Here is a 24942-nt window from a genome sequence, read left to right on the forward strand (position 1 = left end):
ACCAACCACAATTATTTATAATAAAATATTGTTATTATTATTATTATTATTATTATTATTTTGATAATATAAAAATAAGTAGATTAATTATCACAAACACCGACAAATTTTTATTTTTTTTCCGAAGATTAAATTCATAATATTCTAATATATTTATTAAAAAAGAAAAATTAAAGCGAAGTAAAGAAAAAAAAAACGCGTAATAAATATATAAAATATCACACGTAGCCAAAGTACGTAATTATTGAGTATTTATATATGTACGCGTTAATAAAATAGACTCTCGTACAAAATAATAATTAATTAATATAAGCTAAAAGACCTAGTTATTGACACTGGCCTAGTTGTTTGACACTTGCAATTTTATTCGGGTTGCGGTCAACCAGTCAAATCGACAGCATTCTGAATTATCAAAACTCTAGAAAATTAAAAACTCTCCTACATTGAAAGTTTATAAAATACATTAACTTAAATAGAATACCAGCCGAAAAACAATTTTGTAAATTATAAAACACCGAGTTATCGAATATAGGTAAACATAAATCTTATATTCTTCAAGAGTTAAAATTAATTTAATTTCGAAAAAAGTTCGTTTCGACGTATATTCTTCCGAATACTCATCGATACGAATAATGATTCGGCCGAAAATTACTCATCTAAATAACTATATATTTACCTTTTTCCGGCTAAATGAGTGTTCGCCTGTTCATTTATTTTGGCGTAAAAATTTTCGTTGTTATGTTTTTTAATTTATTGAGACTTTGTGACTTTGAAAGATTCTATTAATATAGCTTTAGTTTTTTCTTTATTTAAGTTTATATTTTTCGGAATTTTAAAACTTATAAAATTAATTATTTTAAATTATAGTTTATATTTACTTTTTAAGTTCTAGTAATTTATTAATTTGGAATGTTGTCAGTCTGACTAGGTGACTAAAACCCTTTTATTTTAATTAAAAAAAATTTAATTTTCTCAAAAAACCAATTTTTTTTAAATTTATAATTGAAAAATTATATTTATTAATTTATTAGTTGATTTTTTTTTTTTTTTTAATTAGAATAATAATTAAACATGTCAATAACTAGGCTAGTGTCAATAACTGGGTCTTTTACCTTAATTATAATTTATAACGAACCAAAATAGTCAATTAAACCGCAGAAACATCGGTTGTCTCGATCCTAGTAACAGGCTTTGCCGGTTCAACGATAATAAATTTATCATTTGTGATATTTGAATCTCCTCCGTGATTACCGTTGTTACCCACGTATAATTGCTGCAAATTAGCGACTATCGAGTCGACTTGAACCGGCTCATTCGGCGTATTATTTTTGCCCCTCAATTTCCCGAAATGAAGATAACAGAACCCACGCTGGCCTCGCCAAGCTATCGACGTCGGACTGATTCCACGCTGCGACAATGCACTCTTCAAATCTCTCACTCGCACATCAGACCCGATGTTAGAGAGCTTTAATGAAAAATCAATCTGAGGCTTCGGTTTTAATTTACGACCTTTATTTTCTTTTGGCTTGTCCGTTTTTTCCTACAAAAATCACGATCAAAATAAATTAATCAATTATAATAAATATTTATTAATACGAAAAACAGTGAGCGATAATTAAAGTTCAATTGACCAAATATTTATTAATACAAAGATTTCTAATAGCTAATTATATTGTACTTAAATAACACTATTGTAATTATTAAATTTATACAGAAAAATAAAATTATAAATACCTCATTTTTTTCAGTGTCTATTTTCTCGGTTTGTTTCTGCGGCCGACGCCTTCGACGATTTTTTTTAACTTCTTTCTTTTCTTCCTCGGCTTTAGTTTCATTTTTATTTTCGTTTTCTTTGTCATTATTTTCAGTGATAAGTTCTATTTCTGACTCTTTTTTGACTTTAAGATTCTTTTTTCCTTTCGTACGCTTCCAATTTTTTTCAAAACGCCTCGGCTTAGTGTTATTGGGCTCATCTGCTTTCAAAATTACCTCCTTGCCTTCTCTAAAAAATTAAATTACCAAAAAAAAAAAATTATAATAATAATTTTAAAAAACAATTTAACATTTTTAGAATTATTTTTAACAAATAAAATAACAAAAATAAATTTTATACTTAAAATTCATAAATAAAATTATAAGTTCAATTTTTCAAAATAATTTAGTATTATTTTATTCGTTAAAAAAATAATGAATTTTTATTAAATAATGAATTTTGTTGAATTGCACTGTATTTCCTTAACTATTGACGTTTTTAAAGATATAAGCTCATCACGATGTTACACTCATCAAGAACTTTCATTTGAGTACCCACATGCATTTTGATATATTTTTCATACATTCATATATATATAAATATATAAAATATATGAAAAATTGATGTGGGTATTCAAATGAAAGCTCTTGATGAGTATAACATCGGGATGAGCTTATATCTTTAAAAATCTCAATAATTAAGAAATTATATAGTTTTTTGTAAACTTATGATATTTTTAAAGATATAGGCGGATACTGATGTTACACTCATCAAGAGCTTTCATTTGAGTACCCACATGCCTTTTCATATATATTTTTCATATATACATATATATAATATATATAAATATATGAAGTATATGAAAAATTGATGTGGGTACTCAAATGAAAGGTCTCGATGAGTGTAACATCGAGATGAGCTTATATCTTTAAAAATGTCAATAGTTGACAAGATAAAAGCTAATTTCTTAATTATTGACATTTTTAAAGATATAAGCTCATCCCGATGTTACACTCATCGAGACCTTTCATTTGAGTACCCACATGCATTTTTATATATATTTTTCATATATACATATATATAATATATATAAATATATGAAATATTGATGTGGGTACTCAAATGAACAGTCTCGATGAGTGTAACATCGAGATGAGCTTATATCTTAAAAAATGTCAATATTTCACAAGATAAAAGGTCATTTCTTAATTATTGACATTTTTAAAGATATAAGCTCATTCCGATGTTACACTCATCAAGAGCTTTCATTTAAGTACCCATATACATTTTTATATATTTTTCACATATGAAATATATGAAAAATTAAATTAAAATTAAAAAATCATGAAATGATCGCTAACTTTAATGTCATTTAAAAAAAACTAAAAAAAAATGTTATATTTTTTTGGAATAATTTTTCCAATAAAATAAAATAATAAAAAAAATACTTTTCATCAATATCCTTCAAAATTTGCAAAATTTGCATCGTCTTAATCCTCCTGGGCGTGAGAATATTCCAAAAAATCCCCTCAGGTTTCTTCAACTTCTCACTAACAAAAATAGTCTGCGTAGGCGTGACAATAATATCAACAGGTACGTCGTGTCTCTCGAACAAGCCTTCCTCAAACTTGTCAACCAGCTGACAATCATGGACAGTCGTGACCACAACAGTGTTATCATTAACCGCTTTCATCCTCATCATCATGGCAAACTCGAGATCAGCGAAGCCTTCGCCCTTTCCAATCCTGAAGCCTTCCCTGCTAACACAGACCGAGCCGAGGACCACCAGGTCGACTTTGATGTCTGCGTCAATGCCGACAGGCTTGCCATGTGTCTCAATACCAAAACGAGTCGCCATGGCTTTCAGGTTTTGCTGGGTAGCAGCTCCGTCATGAGTCACAGGCACTACGTGAAAAAACAAACCCGACTTCAGCCTCGGTATCGGGACCAAGATCTCCTTGCCAGCTTCCAGAGCCAGCAATCTGACTGGTTCTTGGGGCTTGTCTGGGTTGACTTTCAGGACACGTGCCTTCTTGAACTCCTCCAACTCGGCCAGACGCTTCGCTGCTTCCTCAGCGCCCTTGAAGTTCGGTATGCGGTGGTAAACTATTGATGGGAAGTTCACCAAGTCGTTGTCCATCATGTAGTTCCACACTTTCTTGCGATAACCGTGCTTACTCACATTACCTAAAAAATTATTGTTAATTTATTTTGCAAAAATTTTTTAAGTGCTAAAATTATTTTTATTAAATACTCACTTTGTTCCTTGGACATTTTGTTCTCTAAAAAATGTATAAATTATATTAAAATAATTAACAGTTATAAAAAATAAAGTAAATCATTAGTGTTTTATAATTTCTTGATATTTATTTATTTTTTTTTTTTTTTTAATTCATGCTTCTTCATCAAGATCTCCAACCAAGTTCAAAAAATTCTCTAGGTTAGGGAAATTTTAAGGAAATAAAATTACTAGATCCGAACAGCTGGGGAAGAAAATGGCAACTATGCAATTGTTGTAAAACTGAAGTTAACTAATATAATTAATTAATTAATAATACTTAAATTAGATGGAAATAAATTTAGCAGATGTTAAATAATTTTTAGAAATTTTTTTAACAAATAAATTATGCCAAAAGAAATTAGAAATAAAAATTGACATGTAGAAATTTAAATAAATAAAAAATGCAATTTTTTTTAATTATTTTTTGGAACATGACATTAAAGTTAGCAGTCGCTTGACCATTTTCTAATTTTTTTTAATAAATAAATTTGCTCCGAACAATTATTTCTAAAAAAATTGCATTTTTATTTTTCAATTATCTAAATGTCAATTTTTTTTCTCATTTTCTTTGACATAATTTATTTGTTAAAAAAATTCTTAAAATTATAGAATATCTGCTAAATTAATTTTCATTTTTGGAACAAATTTGTTTGTTAAAAAAAATTAAAAAATTCTTTAATGTCTCCTACCTTTAATATCATTTAAATTAGCAGACGTTCATCAATTTTTGACTGTTTTTTATTAATTAAATTAGAACTAAAAATAATTTTTAAAAAATTGCACGTATAGTTTTTTAAATTTTCTACATGTGAAATTTTTTCTTTTAATTTTTTAAAAATAATTTTTCTATAAAATAAATAAATAAATTACAAAAATTTTCAGATGTCGGCTAATTTAATTTTCATACATAATTATTATAAAAAAAAAATTTTATTAAAAAATTCTACATGTTACAATTAAAAAAAAAATTAACAATTGGAAATTAAAAAAAAAAATTTTCATTACAATAATTTTTTAAAATCTAAAAATTGTTATGATTTTTTTTATTAAAAAAAATTATTACAAAAAAATGAGAAAAAAAAATTTTTGTTTGTAAAAACGTGAAAAACTTAAAGTGCAATTTTTTAAAAATATTTTTTTCGTTCTAATTTAATTAATAAAAACAGTCAAAAAATTAAAAGAACGTCGGCTAACTTTAGTATCAATTGTTCAATATTAAATTAAAAGGTACTTACTTTTAATTTTTAATTAATAATTAATTACAAAACAAATTTTAAGAGTAATTCGATAAAAATTTTGTAATTTTGCATTTTTTTTTCATAAAAAAATAATAAAATAAACTTAGAATTAAATTAAACTGTCAAAATGTCCGCCATTGATGATTTAGTTATAATAAAACTCACCAGAGGCGCTGAAACTAGTGTATTATAATTTTACACCAATTCTTGAGGCTTCTCCTCTGTCCTGTGCTCTTCACTGGCTAAAATTTACTCCAAAAAAAATCCAGGGCTCAATATTTATCTAAAAAATGGCTTTATTGATGAGAAATGTTTGCAAAGTATTGTCAAAGGTACCATTATCGTCTTCTTACTGTTAAAATAAATATAAATAATTATTTTTGTGATAAGTATTATTATTTACTATTTATGTGATCAATTATAAATTGTTTATGCAACCTGTGCTTATTATATTTTTAATTAATTTATTTATTATTATTTAAGATTGATATTTTTTTAGACAGCCCAAAATGGTGCAGTCCGGAGTTTCAGTGCCAGCAAAGTGCACCACCAGGAATCAGTACGTTTAAGTAGATATTGGATTTTTTCTATTAGATTATGTCATTGATTGTTAGGGTGGTATGGTAGTTATTTATTCCCGTAAATTATTTACTATTTTACTCATTTTTTTTGCAGCTGGTTGAACAAGAAGGTAAAACCAAGTGTACATTGATACCCGGTGATGGTGTTGGTCCTGAATTAGTATTATCAGTTCAGCAAGTATTTAAAGCTGCCAATGTTCCAGTTGAATTTGAGCCTTACTTTTTGTCAGAAGTAAATCCTACTTTAAGTGCTCCTCTTGAACAAGTTTCAAACAGTATTGCGAGGAATAGAGTATGTTTGAAGGTAAATAAATATTGTTAATTTTTACTCTAAAATTGAATGGAGTATTTATTGACTAAGATTTTTTTTTATGACACTAAAATTAACAGACACTTTATAACTTTTTTTGAAAAAAAAATAAGGTCTAAAAAATTACTTAAAAAGAATTTAATTAAAATTTTTTAAAAGCTTCTAAATAAATTTCATTTATTGGTTAAAAAATTTATAAATATAATCAATTGTCTCTTCATTACAATATTATTTTTTTTTTAAATAATACTTTTGTTAAATCGTATTGTACTTTTCTAAGTATTGACGTTTTTATAAATATAAGCTCATCATGATGTTACACTCATCAAGAGCTTTCATTTGAGTACTCACATGCATTTTTCATATATTTTTCATATATACATATATGTAATATATATAAATATATAAAATATATGAAAATTTAATGTGGGTACTCAAATGAAAGGTCTCGATGAGTGTAACATCAGAATGAGCTTATATCTTTAAAAATGTCAATAATTAACAAATGACCTTGTATCTTGAGAACCATTGACATTTTTAAAGATATAAGCTCATCCCGATGTTACACTCATCAAGAGCTTTTATTTGAGTACCCACATGCATTTTTTATTTATTTTTCATATATACATATATATAAATATATGAAATATATAAAAAATTGATGTGGGTACTCAAATGAAAGGTCTCGATGAGTGTAACATCTGGATGAGCTTATATCTTTAATAAAGTCAATAATCAAGAAATGACCTTGTATCTCGTGAACTATTGACATTTTCAAAAATATAAGCTCATCCCGATGTTACACTCATCGAGACCTTTCATTTGAGTACCCACATGCATTTTTTATATATTTTTTATATATACATATATAATATATATAAATATATTAAATATATAAAAAATTGATGTGGGTACTCAAATGAAAGGTCTCAATGAGTGTAACATCGGGATGAGTTTATATCTTTAAAAATGTCAGTAATTAAGAAATGTCCTTGTATCTCGAGAACTATTGACATTTTTGAAGATATAAGCTCATTATGATGTTACACTCATCAAGAGCTTTTATTTGAGTACCCACATGCATTTTTGATTTATTTTTCATATATACATATATATAAATATATGAAATATATAAAAAATTAATGTGGGTACTCAAATGAAAGGTCTCGATGAGTGTAAAATCTGGATGAGCTTATATCTTTAATAAAGTCAATAATCAAGAAATGACCTTGTATCTCGTGAACTATTGACATTTTTGAAGATATAAGCTCATTATGATGTTACACTCATCAAGAGCTTTTATTTGAGTACCCACATGCATTTATGATATATTTTTCATATATACATATATATAATATAGATAAATATATGAAATATATAAAAAATCGATGTGGGTACTCAAATGAAAGGTCTTGATGAATATAACATCATGATCAGCTTATATCTTTAAAAATGTCAATAGTCCACGAGATACAAGGTCATTTCTTAATTATGTATCTAGAGATACATATAAAAGTATCTAAAGATAAAAATAAAAATATTTTGGTAATTTTATCCAACAGGGAATCCTAGCAACACCAGACCATTCGCATACTGGTGAACTGCAAACCCTGAACATGAAGCTGAGAAACAAGCTAGACTTGTACTCAAACGTAGTTCACGTAAAATCGCTGCCAGGAGTAAACTCCCGTCACAAGAACGTCGACTGTGTGATAATCCGAGAGCAGTCTGAGGGAGAGTACTCAGCTTTGGAGCACGAGTGCGTAAAAGGCGTCGTCGAGTGCTTGAAAATAGTAACAGCTACCAAGTCCCAGAGAATTGCCAAGTTCGCGTTTGATTACGCTGTAAAAAATAACCGCAAGAAGGTTACTTGTGTCCACAAAGCCAATATCATGAAACTTGGTGATGGATTGTTTTTGAAATCTTGTCAGGAAATCGCCAAGTTATACCCCAAGTAATTTTTTAATTTAATTTAATAATCTACAAAGTTAAAAAAATTTTATTGATTAATAATATTTATTTATTTATTTTAGAATTGAATTCGAAACAATGATTGTTGATAATTGCACCATGCAAATGGTATCAAACCCTCATCAATTTGATGTTATGGTAACTCCTAATTTGTATGGTAATATTGTTGATAATATTGCATCTGGATTAGTTGGAGGTGCTGGAGTTGTTGCTGGTGCAAGTTATAGTGCTGAATGCGTCGTTTTTGAACCAGTAAATTATTTTTTTCTTCATTTAATTTAATTATTTATCTTTTAAGTCAATCAAAAACATTTTTATTTATTTTATTAGTTTCTTAAAAAATTAAAAAATTTTTTTTTAATATAAATTATGCCTAAAAAATTATTTATAAAAAATTGCATTTAAAATTTTTTAAAAATTAAATTTATAATTTTTTAAAAATTACATTTATAATTTTTTAAAAATTACATTTATAATTTTTTAAAAATTACATTTATAATTTTTTAAAAATTACATTTATAATTTTTTAAAAATTACATTTATAATTTTTTAAAAATTGCATTTATTATTTTTTTTTTAATTATAAAAATAGAATTTTTTAAATAAATTTTTCTTGCCATAATTTATTAATTAAAAAATTTAGAAAAAATTTTTTGTCTCAATTTTAATATTAAATTAAGAGCTTAAATTTATAAGTTTATTTTTAAAATTTAGAAAAAAAAAATTAAAGTCTTAATTTCAATTTATCTGATTGACTAAAATTTAAAATGATTATTTTATTAATTTATTTATTTATTGTATTAAATAATTATTTTTTATTTAGGGTGCGAGACACACATACTCCGAAGCAGTTGGTAAAAACGTCGCCAATCCAACAGCCCTGATTTTATGCGGTGTCAAATTATTAAACCACATCAACTTGAAGCGTTACGCAGTGCAAATCCGCGAGGCTCTTAACCGCGTGTTAAACGAGGGTAAAGTACGCACGAAGGACTTGGGAGGACAAAATTCAACCACGGACTTCACTCAAGCTGTCATCAGCGCTCTTCGTTAAATTGAAGTCACTAGTTACTTGTTGTTAATAATTATAATTATAAAATATTTATTTGACCGGATAAAAGCTTGTGGAAATTCAAGCGTAGGAGGCAATAGACTCTTGCAAGCATAATTAACTAAAATAAAATAGATTTATTGACAAATTTAAAATAGGTTATCAGAAAATTTATTTATGTGTCTCGACTTACCATTTTGTGTGATGTGTTATGAGAAATGTAATTTTATCATTAAGTAATAAATTCGGTGAAAAAAAATTAAAAAAATTTTTTTTTTATTTATTTAAATTAATTGTGTAAATATTTAATTATTTTTCGAGCAAATAAAAATTATAAAAATATCGATGAAAATTAAGTTAGCCGACATTTAAAAATTTTTATATTTTTTATTGAAAAAATTATTAAAAAAAAATTTTCATTTGTAAAAAACTTGAAAAATTATAAGTGCAATTTTTTAAAAATATTTTTTTTTTATAATTTAATTATTAAAAAAAAAACAAAAAATTAAAAATGTCGGCTAATTAACTTTAGTATTATAAATATAAATTTTAATAATTTTTCTAATAAATAAATTGTTGCATAAAAAAAATGGATATTTAGAAATTTTAGTAAATTAAAAATGCAATTTTCTAAAAATAATTTTTCAGAACAAATTTTTTTGTTAAATAAAATTAAAAAATAGTCAAGAGCTAACTTTAAAATCATAATTTTTTTATTTTATTTAGCAAGTAAATTTGTTCCAAAAAATGATTTTTAAACAATTGCATTTTTAATTTATTAAAATTTCTAAATTTCTACATGTCAATTTTTTTTTTACTTAATTTATTTTATTAAAACAATTCTTAAAATTATGTAACTTTATTATTTTGACAGCAGATGTCAGTTCGATGGTGACAATTCGTAAACTGGTCGGTCATAAATTTACCACTCGTCATATTGTAATAAAAAAAAAAAAAAATACCGTAATTAAAAATATTTAAGTGTAATATTTAACAATAAATAAATAAATAAATAAAATCAGCTGATTGAAAATTGATAATATTATTAGTGAGTTTGTTAAAAGTTTCGATGAAAAATTTTCAAAGTGTCAAAAAATTATTAATTATAAATAATGAACACTGAAGATCATCTGTTAGCAGTAATACGCCAAGAAATAGTTAAAAATCATCTTCTGGTGACAGCTATCATCCAGGTAAAATAATAATTATTATTATTTAAGTCAATATAATTATTTATAAGTGGAAAATAAAAATTTTAGGTTAATAAATCTGATGACATTAAAGTTAGCAGTCACTTATTTAATTTTTTAAAATTTCTCTGTCAATTTTTTTTTCCTAATTTTTTTTGTAATAATTTATTTCTCAGCAAAATTTTAAAAATTTTTTAAATGTCTGCTGAATTAATTTTCATATAAATCTGTCATTTTTCTATCAGGACATTCAACAATGCACTGGCCCGCTGGAATTGTTAAAAGACTTGAACGCCGATGGCAGGACGAGGATCGCTGATCTACGAAACAGTATTGACAAATTAGTACAATTAGCAGAGACTGAAATAAATGTTAAGAAGAAAGCCGAGCTGATGCAAGAAGTGGAGAAACGCAAGAGCCAACTGGTGTTTGCGTTGGCGGCTTTCAAAAAAGCAAATATCGTCGGTGCTTGTGTAATTGACAAAATGGCCAAAGATGAATTGATGTCCACGTCAGAGGAGCAGCAGAGGATGTTGAGAAAGAGACGAGATAAAAGAGGTCTTGCTGATACCGCAAGTTTGGCCACTGATAGGCTGCTCAGCATTTCGAGAACTTTGGCTGAAACCAGCCAGAGAAGTGCTGATACTTTGGACACTCTGGGTAATTATTTTTTTTAATAATTATTTTTAAGATATTAAAATTTAGAGACATCTGAAAATTTTTAATTTCAAGGATAGTCACATGACAAAATCGGTTTTTTTAGTGAAATTTAGTGTCATTGCAAACATATTTAAGAAATTATTTTGTATCATGTGGACAATTGATATTTTTAAAGATACAAGCTCATCCTGATGTTACGCTCGTCGAGACCTTTAATTTGAGTACCCATATCATATTTTTCATATATTTTATATATATATATATATATATATATATATATATATATATATATATATATATATATATATATATATATATATATATATATATATATATATATATTACATACATGTATATATGAAAAATATATAAAAAATGCATGTGGGTACTCAAATGAAAGCTCGTGATGAGTGTAACATCAGGATGAGCTTATATCTTTAAAACTGGCAATAGTTAATAAAATACAATATAATTTCTTAATTATTGACATTTTTAAGGATATAAGCTCATCCCGATGTTACACTCATCAAGACCTTTCATTTGAGTACCCACATGGCAATTTTTATATATTTTATATATATATGGTATTTGTGAAATATATAAATATATAAAATATATGAAAAATTGATGTGGGTACTCAAATGAAAGGTTTCAATGAGTGTAACATCGGGATGAGCTTATATCTTTAAAAATGTCAATGGTTCTCAAGATACAAGGTCATTTGTTAATTATTGACATTTTTAAAGATATAAGCTCATTCTGATGTTACACTCATCGAGACCTTTCATTTGAGTACCCACATTAAATTTTCATATATTTTATATATTTATTTATATTACATATATGTATATATGAAAAATATATCAAAAATGCATGTGGGTACTCAAATAAAAGCTCTTGATGAGTGTAACATCGGAATGAGCTTATATCTTTAAAAATGTTAATAGTTAAGAAAATACAGTGCAATTTAACAAAATTCATCATGTAATAGTTTACAAGTCACAGCAGTCACATAGTGACTGCAAGATTGCTAGTTTTATTTTAATTATTTCTTGTTACTAAATGTGATTTTTTTTTCCAGTAATTTCATCGGACAAAGTAAACGGAACGAAAGACGAGCTAGAGCAACAGCAGCAAGCAATAATTCTATCAGGAAAATTATTAGGGAAGTACGGCCGGCGTGAAGTAACTGATAAAGCGTTACTGATATTAGCCTTCATATTTTTCCTTGCTTGCGTAGCGTATATTTTACAAAAAAGACTTTGGTAAGACCAATAATTAATAATCAATAATTATTAATATAAAAGTCAATAAAAAAGTGATTACTATTACGGTTATATATTATTTGAAATAAATTTAGAAGCCCTTGATTGATTATCTTGGTGACGCTATCGCTCCTGACCCTGACCGAAATAATATATCACTTTAATTCGATAGTTACAGTTCAGTTGCGCTGTTTTAAGTAAACAGTTATTGAACTTTGAATTATAATTATATTATATTGAATATTAAGTCGTAGGGATTTATTGTGAAACAATCTTGTTGACATTGAGCCCACTGTTTTTTTAATTAATTTTTAACTAGCCGGAAGTTAAAGTATAATTTTAATCTATGTATGACGTAGATGTTAATCCAGGACTAAAAGAACTACGTCACGGAATTTCGTGATTTGACTTGCTAAAATTGTCCTGCTGAATCCACCCGGAAAGCCTGTAGATTTGTTATTTATTATAAATTACATATATATATATATGTATGTATATTTAAAAGTCCGTAGACTTATTCAGATATTCCATACTCCAAGGACATTGGGGGAATCAACATGACGTAGAGTTTTTCTTTTATAATATATATTTGTATATTAATTTTATTTTTGATCCGCGGGATTGTTCAATGGATTCTAGTTGATGTTCCGCGTGGTAGGGCTGAAACGTACAAGTATATAACGAGTATTTATTACAAATTTCTTCATTACTAGATATTACTTCTGACAAACTTCATAAGGTTGAAAAATTTTTTTTTTTATTATTAATAATTATAAATTTTTTTAAATTATTATTTATTATTATTATTATTATTATTATTATTATTATTAATTGTATTTAAAAAATAGATGTATTAATAACAGTAATAATGATAATAATAATAATAGTAAATTTTATTATTATGACTTAAAATTATTATTATTATTATTATTATTGATTGTATTAAAAAATAAGACGTAATAATAATAATAATAAATTTTGTAATTAATATTGTTATTATTACAAATATATTTTTTATAAATAAATTACTTTAAATAATTTAATTAATGTAATAATAATTAAATTTTTTTTCTTATTTTCAGGTAAATAAATACTTAGAAAAAAAAAATGAAGCTGATTTTAATACTAATGTTCCTATTGGCATGTGGATCAGCAGTCCCACTATGGAATAGATTATTTTCTGGTTATCGTCCGACAACTGACAACGATTTAAAACGTAAAAGCAAAAGCGGTGGTAAAGAACGTTGGAGGGATATTTGCAGAACAATAAATCCAGGTGGCTTTGCATTTCCTGGACAAGTGCCTTACGCCGCTTGTCCCTGGTGAAAGTATCTCATCGGGTTCATTTAAACTAAATAAAAATAATCAACTAAATACCACTGATACTAATATTAATATAAAAACATCTATTAGTTAATTAATCAATCAATTAATTAATATATTGTGATAAATAATTATTTAAATATAACTATATTATACTCCTTATTACCAACGCAAATAAAAAACGTTTTTGTTTTGTGAATTTAGCAATTCGACGAGCACACCGATGTGAATGTTATTGTTTCTCTTTTAAATGTACATAAAGCTTACCTGTACATTCGCATTGTTCTTTTGTAAACGTACATATATTTATATATCGTAAGTTTTATCGCGTTAATAAAGACAATTGTTTTATAATTTTATTATTATTATTATTTATATATATATCATTCATTATAATTTTATAATTGTTATTATCACTCACACACTCACACGTATGTACAAAAATAATTTATATTAAATCTTACCAGAGTATCTAATAGGTCACAGGAGATTTACAGTCAGTTTGTTTCATTTTTTAAAAATATACACCAATAATTATTTAAATGAAACTCTAACACATAACCTTAAAAAAAAAATAAAAAAAAATATCACTTCCAGACTTGAATTAATCCATCAGTGCTACCAGTAAGAATACAAGTATTAGACATAGCAACCGCCGAAATAGTATCATGGTGTCCCGGATTTGGCGCTTCTAATGGCGGAGCAACGCCCTCTTCAGACCTGACTCTCGCGCCAGTAGAAATAGGCCCAGTAGCCGCAATAACCTCTTGAACAACATTAGTTCCATCAATGAGCCGCTGTTCGTACGCCAAAGAATTCGGCGCTATAGTATCAGAAGCAGCAGGCAGCGCCACATACGACTCGTTCGGCGTGTTCAGATCCCAGAACCTCAAACGCATGTCAGTGCCCCCTGCCAGGAGGAACCCGGATCTGTCCGTGGAACCAGCGTGCATTCCGCAAATACTGTGACCTTCCTGAGAATGACTCAAAGGTGGCGCGCTGGACGCCCAGAGCACCATCTGGCGGAATCCAGTCTCCAAGTTCCACATGGAGATCTCATTGTTCCCCTGAACACTGGAGATAATCCAAGATTGTTCCGTCGGGTGGGTGATGACCTTCCTAACCCTGGCGCCAGTTGGGTGCTTGATGTTACTTATCGGCAGCTGGAACCTTAAATCCCAACAAATATGAGCTCCAGAACTGGTTCCAAGCGCCAGCCACTGCTGATAATTATTCACGCAAAAAGAGGTTATGACCCCGTGCTTAAGGTCGTTTTCCAGCCGCCAAGCCGTTCCAGGACACCTTAAATCCCAGCCAATTAGCGAACCATAAAGCGTAGCGTAAACCAACACCGACTGCGAGCCCGAGTCTAAATACTGAAGATCCACAGCGCACCCTTCATTCGTAACATCCAACTGCTTGGAAGAAACCACGCTCATCTTACTGGTTCCATTGTCTAACCTCAAAACAAACAAAGACCCCGACTGGCTCGCGGAACTGGCCAGAGATTGGCCCTGTTCGCAAACCGCCAGTCCCACCAGAGGGCCACCGCGGTGAACATACGTCTGGCGCGACCTATTGGCAAGATTCTTGCCTTCCATCTTGCTCGCGTCCCAAACTCTGACACACCCGTCCGCGGCGCTGCTCGCGAACAATCCGGAATCTGGAATGGACACTAACCTGTTAACCGCTGCGCGGTGTTCGTGCAAATACGCCACAGGAACTCCTCTGGGTCTCCAACTGCTGGACAACAATCTCGTTCCATGCCAGGCCATATTGTCCGCCCAGTGCTGCGCTCTGAGCGCCGCCGCGTGCTGTTCCTGCTTGCGGCAAGTAAGTTGTCTCAGTTCCAGCCGACAGGGGGCGCAGCGGTACTGAATGTACGACCTCTCGTGGAGCGAATGGTCGTTCATGCTGTTTATATCAGTTAAACTGTGCTGCGGCGAGAGATGAATATCTCCGCTGTGAATTGTTGGGGAAGGACTGCTGCTTGTTAGCTCAGACATTTTATTCGAGTGGTTATTATCCTGAGCTGCGAACATCGTCCGCCATTCTTGGTTCATTGTATAGTTCCCGGTACTGTCAGAAGTTCTCCGGTCGAATTTTTTATAATTAACTCCAATATCGTTTTTGGAGTCCGGGTAAAGAACAACCACGTGGTGGCGAATGGAGTCTTTGATCATGCTCAATTCAAGCTTGCCTTCTGTTACTGATTTCATGGCATTGTGCTTATTATCAGCGGAAATTCTGTACTTGTTGATTTTTATCAAGTGCGCTTTCATCGCTAGTAGCTGATCTTCAACAGTTTCAGTCATAGACTCGGAACTTAACCTTCGGAACAGGTTCCTCAGCGACGTGGAAGTTTCACTGTACTGCGGAACGCTTCCAGTGATAGCTTTGGACCTGGCGGCTTTGCGTTCCTCGAACGCCCGGAACAGTTCTTCAACATCATGATACTTAATCACCGAATCATAAACCACCCGTGGAATCGGTTGGATTAGAGCTTCAAGAACTAGAACTTCTTTCTCGATCTGGATCAGCGAGTGCTTGAGGTACGGCTGGATCATCGCCTGGACCTTGCACTGGACATCCACGAGATTGAGCGTCCTTGCCGCGGCTGAGATGAGGCCTACAGTCGCGTGTCTGATCCACAAGTTAGGATGCACCAAGAATACAACGGTCTCTGCTAATAATTGGTATAACGCGGACTTGTGAAGCAGCCCGAGCTCGGTGAGCGTCGCCATGGCGTTGATGGCCTTCCTGGTGACGAATTCCTCAGGATCGGTCAGTCCTTGCTGGAGCAGTGGCATCAGGATTGGACTGCTGTGCCAGCCGACGTAAGCCGCCACGCCGACGATGCACTCGAAGAAGGATCCACGGAGCTGCTTGTCTTCTTTGTCGTTTAAGAAGGTTATCACGTGGCTCAGCAGCACGTCGTTGGCCTTCTGCTTGCCGAAGAACACGCAGAGCTTGTTGATCCCGCTCTCCATCAAGGTCTGCTTCACTAGGTTTGAAGAGTCTGTTAACAACATTGATACCGACTGCTGGACCATTTCGTGCAGAGTTTGCAATTCGCTGTCGTAGCTGGGCTTCGGGCCTTCTTTGTTTCCCAGGTTGGTCAGGTGCGCGTTCTCCAGGTATCTTAAGGCTATGAAAAAAAAAATATCTTATTTGTGAAATAAATTTAACCCTTCGTTACTCGCGCTATAGAGGGATTTGCCGCCCAATACTACTTAACCTAATAGAATTGGTGTGAGTACGAGTGAGACACTAGAGAAAGCACGAGTAACGGAAGGTTAATATAATACATAATTCTGTAGCGATCGGTAGTTTTTCTGAGAGTACAGTTTCTGACGAATAGAAACATACCTCAGGTGTTTGTTTACAAGCATATTTGAAAAACAATTCCAAGCTTGTAAAGGTGGACCATTTTATGAACTCCGCCGTCCATCTTACAGCACTTCATACAGTCGACTCTGTCTAAAGGTTCCCGCTGTCTAAAGTAGGGATGGGCGATATACATCGATGTTTCGACTATCGATGTTTTTTCCGGGAAACATCGATTTTTTTGGTCGATTTTTTTTGGAATCGAAACATCGATGGTCGATGTAGAATAATGAACCATGGACATCGAAATAAATTTCTACTAGAAATTTTTTAGCGCGCGCTAAAAATTAAAAAAAAAATCTGAAAATACCGAAAAAAAATCGTAAAAATTACAGTTATAAATATGGGAAAAAAATCTATTAAACACAATTATTAATGACTTGCAAGTGCATTTTCATAGCTGGAATATGATCTTAGAATTCAAAAATAACGAAATAACCATATTTTCGAATTTCAGACTGTCGTTCGATTGTATCGAATTTTTTTAAACTTTAAATGACCTACACAGTGTTTAATAGATTTTTTTCTCTTATTTATAACTTTAATTTTCCCGATTTTTTTGGTTTTTGAGATTTTTTTGAATTTTAATCATACTCAATCTGAATCCAAAAAATTTTTTTATTCTGATAATTTCGATTTTTCATGATTTATTGTCATTTTTTTTAGTTTTTTGCTATTTTTTCAAATTTTAACGGCTCAACGGGCTAATTATCGTTCAAATTCAGATTCAGTTAATTGAAATATATAAAAATCATGCTTGATCTAGGTCCACAAAATTTTATTCATCGCTGTGGCTGCAGTTTTTCGCAATTTTTTGCCTTATTTAGGGTTTTTTGGATTTTAGTCAAAATTTTGAGGGTGTACGGGCAATAATAATTAAAATAATTAAAAATTATTTCTTTTTACGCCAAATTAGGTTATAAGCATAATTTTTTCGAATTTTCGCGCGCATTTTCAACATCGATGTCTACAATCGATGTTTTTGTCAAATCATCGATGGTTCGATGGTGAAAAATTTCGAAAATCGATAGTCCGATGTCGATTTTTTTGCTAACATCGCCCATTCCTAGTCTAAAGGTTCCATAGATACGCTGGCTAAAGGTTCCAGGATATTCTCCTACTCTTGAGTACTAAATTATAGTCTATAACCAATCAGAGTTAATAATTTAAGCGCGCGTTTTGAATCCCCATAAAGACTAATGTTTTCTATTGCGCACCCATTACGTGCAATGTTCAGAGAAGGGGGATAACCTTTAAGCAATGGTTCTGTCCCGGCCTGGAACCTTTAGACAGAGTCGACTGTAAATATCTTATCTGTGAAATCGACGTTCTAATTAGAAAATTGTCTAATTTCATTTTAGAAAAAATTCTCGTACTTCTATTTGTACGAAAAAACAATTAGTTCGAAATTTAATATATATATTAACAAAATATTATTTGATTAAATTTATCTGATAAAATTGATTGTTTTGATTTGGATCATTCAAATAATTTATAATTAGACTATTGCTACATCAAAATGTTAAAAATTCATTCTCTAAAAAACAAGGAGTTAGACCAATTGCTAATTAGACCGTCGAAATAAATTTAATATGCTACATAATTTTCTAGCGACCACTAGTTTTTCTGAAAGTACAGTTTCTGACGAACCTATATGCGCCAAGTGCGCGATGTTTTCCGCGTAAGCTGCGCGGACTATGACCGCTTCGTCCTGAGTCACATGGGCCAGGCCTGGAAGGATATACTCGGGGAAGATGTTCACGTCGGTTGGTGGGATGCTTTTCACCAAGTAGAGACACTTTGTCAGCGTGTGAATCGCTGACACTCGGACGCGAGGCGCTGGGTCATGGACCAGGTGGAAAATGTACGGCAGGATCCGGTCCAGGATTGTTTCGTCCGAAGTGTTTTCTGCTAACTCCAAAAGAATTTCAAGGCTTTGTAATTTTGATTGGGAGTGATGCAACCCGCGGATGCAAGAGGTCACGAGCTGGGTTATTATTATCAACCCTTCAAGCTTGTCGGATTTTATTTTAAACTCTTCCAAGTCTGCTTCTACGTCTCTCTGCAAAGTTCCGAGAGTTTCTTCTGAGTTGAGGTTGACTGGTTTGTTATTTTCATACTTGGACAATTTAGTGTCACTGGTAATATTAGCATCACTTTTGTCAAAACTCTGATCGCTGTCGCCTTCAATAATGGTATTCTCCTCACTAGGCTCTGCTGAATCTTCACGGCTCAATTCAATGTTGCTTCCGTTGATACTCTTCTTCATGCTGTCGCTCTTGTCATCATTATTACTATTTTTACGACTAGAAACGATTTCTTCGCTCTTAAATATGTTTATTATATTACAAATATCCTTTTTCAGACGGTTTATTTTTTCATCGGGAGACATTATCGGAGCTGCGGAAAATATTAGCATGTACGACTGCAAAAAAGAGTAAAAGTACTCGGGGAAGATTTTTCCTCGGGCCTGGGATAAATAAATCTCAGCGCTTTTTCTGTTTGACGGATTTTTTTCGAGCATTGAAGCCAGAAGATCGCGAATTCCGGAATCGTCTATTTTGTCCAGGTGCTTACTGGCTGAGTATTCGCTGTTTCGGTAGGCTAGCAGCTGGGAAAAGTCAAATGGCGGGTGCCCTTCGTTGTAGAGCTCTGTTAGAGCACATCCCGCGGAAAATATGTCCATCGTCGGATGCAAGTCGCCGGTTTTTAATTCTTGCTCCGGAAGCAATAAGGTGCTGCTTAGTTCTGATGATAGAGTCTTTACGAAACGTTCTGGTGCTATGTAGCATGTTCTGAAAATAAATTTATGTAAAATAATACTAGCGACCTTGCAGTCACTATGTAACTACCGTGACTTGTGAAATGTAAATAAATAAAATTTTTTATTAAATAATGAATTTTGTTAAATTGCACGGTACTTTCTTAAATATTGACGTTTTTAAAGATATAAGCTCATCTTGATGTTACGCTCATCAAGAGCTTTCATTTGAGTACCCACATGTATTTTTCATATATTTTTCATATATATGTACATATATGTAATATATGAAAAATATAAAAAATACATGTGGGTACTCAAATGAAAGGTCTCGATGAGTGTAATATTAGAATGAGCTTATATCTTTAAAAATGTCAATAATTAAGAAATTATATTGTATTTTGTCAACTTATGATATTTTTAAAGATATAAGCTCATCATGGTGTTACACTCATTAAAAGCTTTCATTTGAGTACCCACATGTATTTTTTATATATTTTTCATTTATACATATATGTAATATATATAAATATATAAAATATATGAAAAATTGATGTGGGTACTCAAATAAAAGGTCTCGATGAGGGTAACATCAGAATGAGCTTATATCTTTAAAAATGTCAATAATTAAGCAATGACCCTGTATCTCGTGAACTATTGACATTTTCAAAGATATAAGCTCATCCCGCTGTTACATTCATCAAGACCTTTCATTTGAGTACCCACATCAATTTTTCATATATTTTATATATTTATATATTTCACAAATACCATATATATAAAATATATGAAAAATTGATGTGGGTACTCAAATGAAAGGTCTCGATGAGTGTAACATCAGAATGAGCTTATATCTTTAAAAATGTCAATAGTTCACAAGATACAAGGTCATTTCTTAATTATGTATCTAGAGATAAAGCATTTTCAAATGTAGCCTAAATAATCATAAATTAACTATTGGTGACAAAATTAACCAAAATTTTACTTATTTACTTAGGGCCAGTTTTTCAATCCAGGATAAAATTTTATCCAATGATAAAATATATCTATATATTTCACATATATAAATATACTAGCAATAATAATTTTATCCTGGATAAAATTTTATCTTGGATTGAAAAACTGGCCCTTAATGATATAGATTAATCTGACAATTTTTTTAATTTTTATCACAAACTCATTAAAAGAAAAAATTGTACTTTTTTTCTTTTTAATTTTGACAAGTAGAATTTTTAAATTAAAATTTTTCTACAATTTACTTCTTATAAAAATCTAAAAAATTGACAGGTTTTTTTTTTTTTTTTAACTATTAAATTACCTTCTTCTAGATGTATCAAAGAAATATGAAAAATCAGCTGGGTTATCTTCAGGTAAATATGTAGGCTTGAAACTGGCAAAGTCTGTCAATAATACCCAGTTCCAACTTGTTATCATTATATTTTCTAATTTTATATCACCGTGACATACTCCAAACTGCAATTCATAATTTTTTTTAAATAATTAACAAATAAATTTATATTATAATTTATTTATTTAAAAAAATTCTTTAAATTGACAGATGTCAGCTGATTTCAATGTGTAATTATTATTATTACCTTATGAGCTTGATGAAGTGCATACAAAACTTGAAACGTAATCCATTTTTTTTCAATATTTGACAAAAAAGGTCTCGTGCTGATTCTGTCATACAGTGAGTACTTTACATACTCTCTCATAATAAACCCAGCTTTCTCTGTCAGCTGTTATAAAAAAAAAAAAAAAAAAAAAAAAAAAAAAAACAAAAATACAATTATTAATAATAATAAATAACTAACAATTAAAACTCAAATTTAATACCAACTATAGTTCTTTGAAAGGGCAAACAATTGACAGCTGACGCAAGTTTCGATCTAATTTCTTCTAATTTATCATTGTAAGTTGACAAAGGAAGTGTCGGATCATGAATAACAAAAACTTTCACCACTATCAAGCCTTCTTGACTTCTCGCTCGAGCAACTTTGAAGAATCTCGTGCTTCCTAAGCTGAAAATAAAAGAAAAATAAATAAGTGAATTTATAAAATAATTTGAGATTATATTTATAAAGATAATACTCACTTAATGTCAAACAATAGGTCACTGTGATCTGTCAAATAATGTTCAACTGGAAAAATTTGACTTGGTGCTATTCCAACCAGCTGATTGCCCATGATTACACTTTTACACTTATTAAATTTAATAATTATTGTGATTAATATAAAATACTATTTATTTTTGATTAATGTTATCAACATTATTGTTAAGATGATACGAATTAAAATATGGAAAGTGAGGTTGTAGTGTCAGCTGTTGTTACTGACGTCTAGAAAGTAACAATTAAAAAAACAGAGAAATTTATTTTAGTATCTGTTTTGCCAACTGATGGCGCTACAATCCGGGAATTGCGGGAAAATTCATAAATATACATAAATATTATATTATGGAGGGACGAAGTATTTCTACCCTCCATAATAAATATATAGTAATCTCTACCCTCTACCTCCATAGTTTATACCTATTAGTAAATAGTCTAATATATCTTGTAAATTTTTTTTTACCCACCATTTTCGGTGTTTAGTCCACCATTACACCTGCTTTCTTTCTAAACTCAAATTCAGTTGTTGGTTTCATGTACAGACAAGATCAAAGCCAAGCTTATAATATTCTACATATAATAAATTTATTTTCAACAATAAATTTCAAAATATTCCAGGATAAACAGCGTGTTGTTTAAATTTTATTATTCGAAGAATTTTTCTGACCCTGCAATTGCGGTAAGTATTTATATATGGTAATTAATTGGTCATGTTTTTAAAGTTTTTTTAAATTTATAGATTTAGTTTTAAAAAAGTTGTTACTGAAAAAAAAAAAAAAAAAAACAACTGCTGATAATTAATTGATAAATCAGTGACTTATTAATTTTTAATTATTTATTTTTTATTTATTAAATTAGTCAGTATCAATATCAGCATTTTTTTATCTCCAGATATTGTTTTTGACCTACGCTAATTTTCTTACGCATTATTATTATTATTATTATTATTATTAATTCTTTGTGGAAAAATATTGATAATAAACCTGAAGTGTTCAATTTAAAGTGAATAATTATAACAACTTAATTTTACAGAGCCATGTTAAAGTCAGAAGATCCCCAGATAGTTTCTGAACTGCACCAGTCTGTAGACGAACTTGGTAAGAAATAGATAATTTTTATTTTTCCAATAAATTATACGATTTTTTAAAATATTTATTGTCTAGACTAATAAATGGAGATCCGGTTTTTTTGTCCGGTTATACTGCGAAAATTACTGAACCGATCGAAACAATACTTATACCATAAAATGCAGCGTGTTTCAGAGCAGGTTTTAGTATATATGATTTGTGGTGATTACTTATCCGGAACCTATATATTTTTTTTGACTTAGAAAAAATGAATTTTTATTGCAACTGAATTTATTCTATTCGATTGTCATTTGTTTAAAATAAGTTTTTTAATTCTAATGGTTGTGTTTATATACTAGGCAGATTTCTTCACTTATGAGACCTGCAATTTCTTTAACTGAAACTTTCAATGCTCATTACAAATTTTTTTTTTTCATATCAATTATTATTCATTTTTGTAAGAAAGACACGGGAATGTTATAATCCGATTAAAAACAGTTTCACTGTAAAAAAATCGCGCCAAGTCCACGTTCATAAGACTATTAGGAAAAAAAAATTTTTTTTTTTCTTTACAAAAAGATACTTACAAAATAAAAAAATAAAAAAATCCAAGTAACCGATATGATTGTTTATGATTTTCGGAAATTAAAAAAAATTTTATTGTAAATTTAAAAATTAAAAAAAAAATTAGACAAACGGTTGACCCTGAAGGCCATCCCTGCAACTTCCCGCCACTTACATACCTAGGCGCTTAAAATTGCACTAATAATTGCTCTTCGAGCTCAAAAAAACAACTTATGTCTTATTTTGAGCTCTCCAAGCTCAAAGAGATAGTCTTTCTATACTTTTGACATAGAATTTAATTTCACATAACTTCACACTAATAGATTTGTTTATAGTTAAAAAGATTTGTTAATATTTAACAAATCATTTATTAGAAGCCATTTGTTAGGCCTTAACAAATATTTCTTAGTATTTAAAAAGATTTATTAATACTTAATAAATGAATATCAGATTTATTGAATACAAACAAATCATTTTGAATACTAAGAAATATTTATTTAACATTAAAAAATGGTCTCTAATAAATGATTTGTTAGCTATTAACAAATATTATTTAATACAAATAAATCCTTCTATCAGTGCAGTCAATTCGTTCAAGAGATATCATAAACGAAAGAAAACCGAAAAGTGTTTCCTGCACATAACTTCACATAATTTCACATAATTTCACATAATTTCAGTCGATTCGTTCAAGAGAAATCATGAACGAATGAAAACCGAAACGTTTTTTCCGCACATAACTTCACATAATTTCACATAATTTCACATAATTTCAGTCGATTCGTTCAAGAGAAATCATGAACGAAAGAAAACCGAAAAATGTTTCCTGCACATAACTTCACATAATTTCACATAATTTCAGTCGATTCGTTCAAGAGATATCATTATACATAACAGAAATACATTATGAATTACTGTTATATGATAAACAAATTGGGTAAAAAAATTACCGTAGAATTAAATAAAATTTCGCTGCCTCAAAAAACCGTTCTGCTTACAGTAAACACAGTCGGTAGTCTGGCGCTCCGTTTAAAACGGATTTGAACGGAACTTGGCGCCAGATTTTACCGAATCTGTGGATGATTGCACATTGAAAGTTACAATGAATATTAGCTAGAATAATTACATGGATAAAAGGTGCATGTCAATTCGATAGAATTGGGAATCTGTGCAAGTTAAAACAATACTCTAATTAAATTTCAAGTCTAGATCTAAAAATGCAATTCTATAAAGCGCCCAGTCCGACCGAATTATTTTTGATTTTATTAGAAAAAAAAATAACAAGGGCTACAAAACTATCAGCTTAATTATAATAAATAAACAGCCGAATTAATTTTTGCTTTTTCGATATTTGTGTATGTTTTGCCATACAACATGACAGGGGACTGATTTTTTTTATCAAATTGAGAAAAATCAAGCAAACTATTTC

At 29.9% G+C, this 24942-nt stretch overlaps 4 protein-coding genes across 7 annotated transcripts; 2 read left to right on the forward strand and 2 right to left on the reverse strand.

Annotated features, from left to right (window-relative positions):
• Positions 1-179: 179 nt before the first annotated feature.
• LOC123271613 (methenyltetrahydrofolate synthase domain-containing protein) lies at positions 180-4165 on the reverse strand. Of its 2 annotated transcripts, none has more exons than XM_044738003.1 (5): positions 4012-4165; positions 3202-3940; positions 1732-2002; positions 1118-1540; positions 180-312 (listed from the first exon to the last, which is right to left on the reverse strand). In XM_044738003.1, the coding sequence occupies exons 1-4, from the start codon at positions 4025-4027 to the stop codon at positions 1148-1150; spliced, it is 1419 nt and encodes a 472-aa protein (XP_044593938.1). In that variant the 5' UTR covers positions 4028-4165; the 3' UTR covers positions 180-312; positions 1118-1147. The 2 variants fall into 2 exon arrangements, with proteins under 2 accessions (XP_044593938.1, XP_044593939.1); XM_044738004.1 differs by having other exon boundaries at positions 1735-2002; positions 3202-3943; positions 4012-4153.
• Positions 4166-5456: 1291 nt separating this feature from the next.
• Positions 5457-9453, forward strand: LOC123271614 (isocitrate dehydrogenase [NAD] subunit beta, mitochondrial). Its single transcript, XM_044738005.1, has 6 exons — positions 5457-5604; positions 5772-5831; positions 5948-6157; positions 7726-8117; positions 8197-8386; positions 8958-9453. The coding sequence occupies exons 1-6, from the start codon at positions 5563-5565 to the stop codon at positions 9186-9188; spliced, it is 1125 nt and encodes a 374-aa protein (XP_044593940.1). The 5' UTR covers positions 5457-5562; the 3' UTR covers positions 9189-9453.
• Positions 9454-10061: 608 nt separating this feature from the next.
• LOC123271617 (vesicle transport protein SEC20) lies at positions 10062-13977 on the forward strand. 2 transcript variants are annotated; one of them, XM_044738011.1, is made up of 4 exons: positions 10063-10378; positions 10621-11035; positions 12117-12300; positions 13383-13977. In XM_044738011.1, exons 1-4 carry the CDS (start codon positions 10298-10300, stop codon positions 13384-13386), a joined length of 684 nt encoding a protein of 227 aa, XP_044593946.1. In that variant the 5' UTR covers positions 10063-10297; the 3' UTR covers positions 13387-13977. The 2 variants fall into 2 exon arrangements, with proteins under 2 accessions (XP_044593947.1, XP_044593946.1); XM_044738012.1 differs by lacking the exon at positions 13383-13977 and having other exon boundaries at positions 10062-10378; positions 12117-12304.
• Positions 13978-14013: 36 nt separating this feature from the next.
• On the reverse strand, positions 14014-22122 carry LOC123271615 (phosphoinositide 3-kinase regulatory subunit 4). Of its 2 annotated transcripts, XM_044738006.1 has the most exons (6): positions 21867-22122; positions 21612-21792; positions 21367-21510; positions 21090-21244; positions 18661-19805; positions 14015-16771 (listed from the first exon to the last, which is right to left on the reverse strand). In XM_044738006.1, the coding sequence occupies exons 1-6, from the start codon at positions 21956-21958 to the stop codon at positions 14211-14213; spliced, it is 4278 nt and encodes a 1425-aa protein (XP_044593941.1). In that variant the 5' UTR covers positions 21959-22122; the 3' UTR covers positions 14015-14210. The 2 variants fall into 2 exon arrangements, with proteins under 2 accessions (XP_044593942.1, XP_044593941.1); XM_044738007.1 differs by lacking the exon at positions 21867-22122 and having other exon boundaries at positions 14014-16771; positions 21608-21739.
• Positions 22123-24942: the final 2820 nt, after the last annotated feature.

The sequence above is a fragment of the Cotesia glomerata genome, linkage group LG9, assembly GCF_020080835.1.
Source record: "Cotesia glomerata isolate CgM1 linkage group LG9, MPM_Cglom_v2.3, whole genome shotgun sequence".
Classification (NCBI taxonomy): Eukaryota; Metazoa; Arthropoda; class Insecta; order Hymenoptera; family Braconidae; genus Cotesia; species Cotesia glomerata.

Excerpts from the sequence above, each read along its gene's own strand:
- LOC123271617 (XM_044738012.1), top strand. The coding sequence starts at position 10,298 with ATGAACACTGAAGATCATCTGTTAGCAGTAATACGCCAAGAAATAGTT. Across the intron at positions 10,379-10,620 it reads TGGTGACAGCTATCATCCAG|GACATTCAACAATGCACTGG; the intron begins GTAAAATAATAA and ends TTTTTCTATCAG. Across the intron at positions 11,036-12,116 it reads TGATACTTTGGACACTCTGG|TAATTTCATCGGACAAAGTA; the intron begins GTAATTATTTTT and ends TTTTTTTTCCAG.
- LOC123271614 (XM_044738005.1), top strand. The coding sequence starts at position 5,563 with ATGGCTTTATTGATGAGAAATGTTTGCAAAGTATTGTCAAAG. Across the intron at positions 5,832-5,947 it reads AAGTGCACCACCAGGAATCA|CTGGTTGAACAAGAAGGTAA; the intron begins GTACGTTTAAGT and ends TTTTTTTTGCAG. Across the intron at positions 8,118-8,196 it reads ATCGCCAAGTTATACCCCAA|AATTGAATTCGAAACAATGA; the intron begins GTAATTTTTTAA and ends TATTTATTTTAG.
- LOC123271615 (XM_044738006.1), bottom strand. The coding sequence starts at position 21,958 with ATGGGCAATCAGCTGGTTGGAATAGCACCAAGTCAAATTTTTCCAGTT. Across the intron at positions 19,806-21,089 it reads TTTGATACATCTAGAAGAAG|AACATGCTACATAGCACCAG; the intron begins GTAATTTAATAG and ends ATTTATTTTCAG. Across the intron at positions 16,772-18,660 it reads CGCGCACTTGGCGCATATAG|CCTTAAGATACCTGGAGAAC; the intron begins GTTCGTCAGAAA and ends TTTTTTTCATAG.
- LOC123271613 (XM_044738003.1), bottom strand. Across the intron at positions 2,003-3,201 it reads TTGAAGGATATTGATGAAAA|AGAAGGCAAGGAGGTAATTT; the intron begins GTATTTTTTTTA and ends TTAATTTTTTAG. Across the intron at positions 1,541-1,731 it reads ACACTGAAAAAAATGAGGTA|GAAAAAACGGACAAGCCAAA; the intron begins TTTATAATTTTA and ends TGATTTTTGTAG.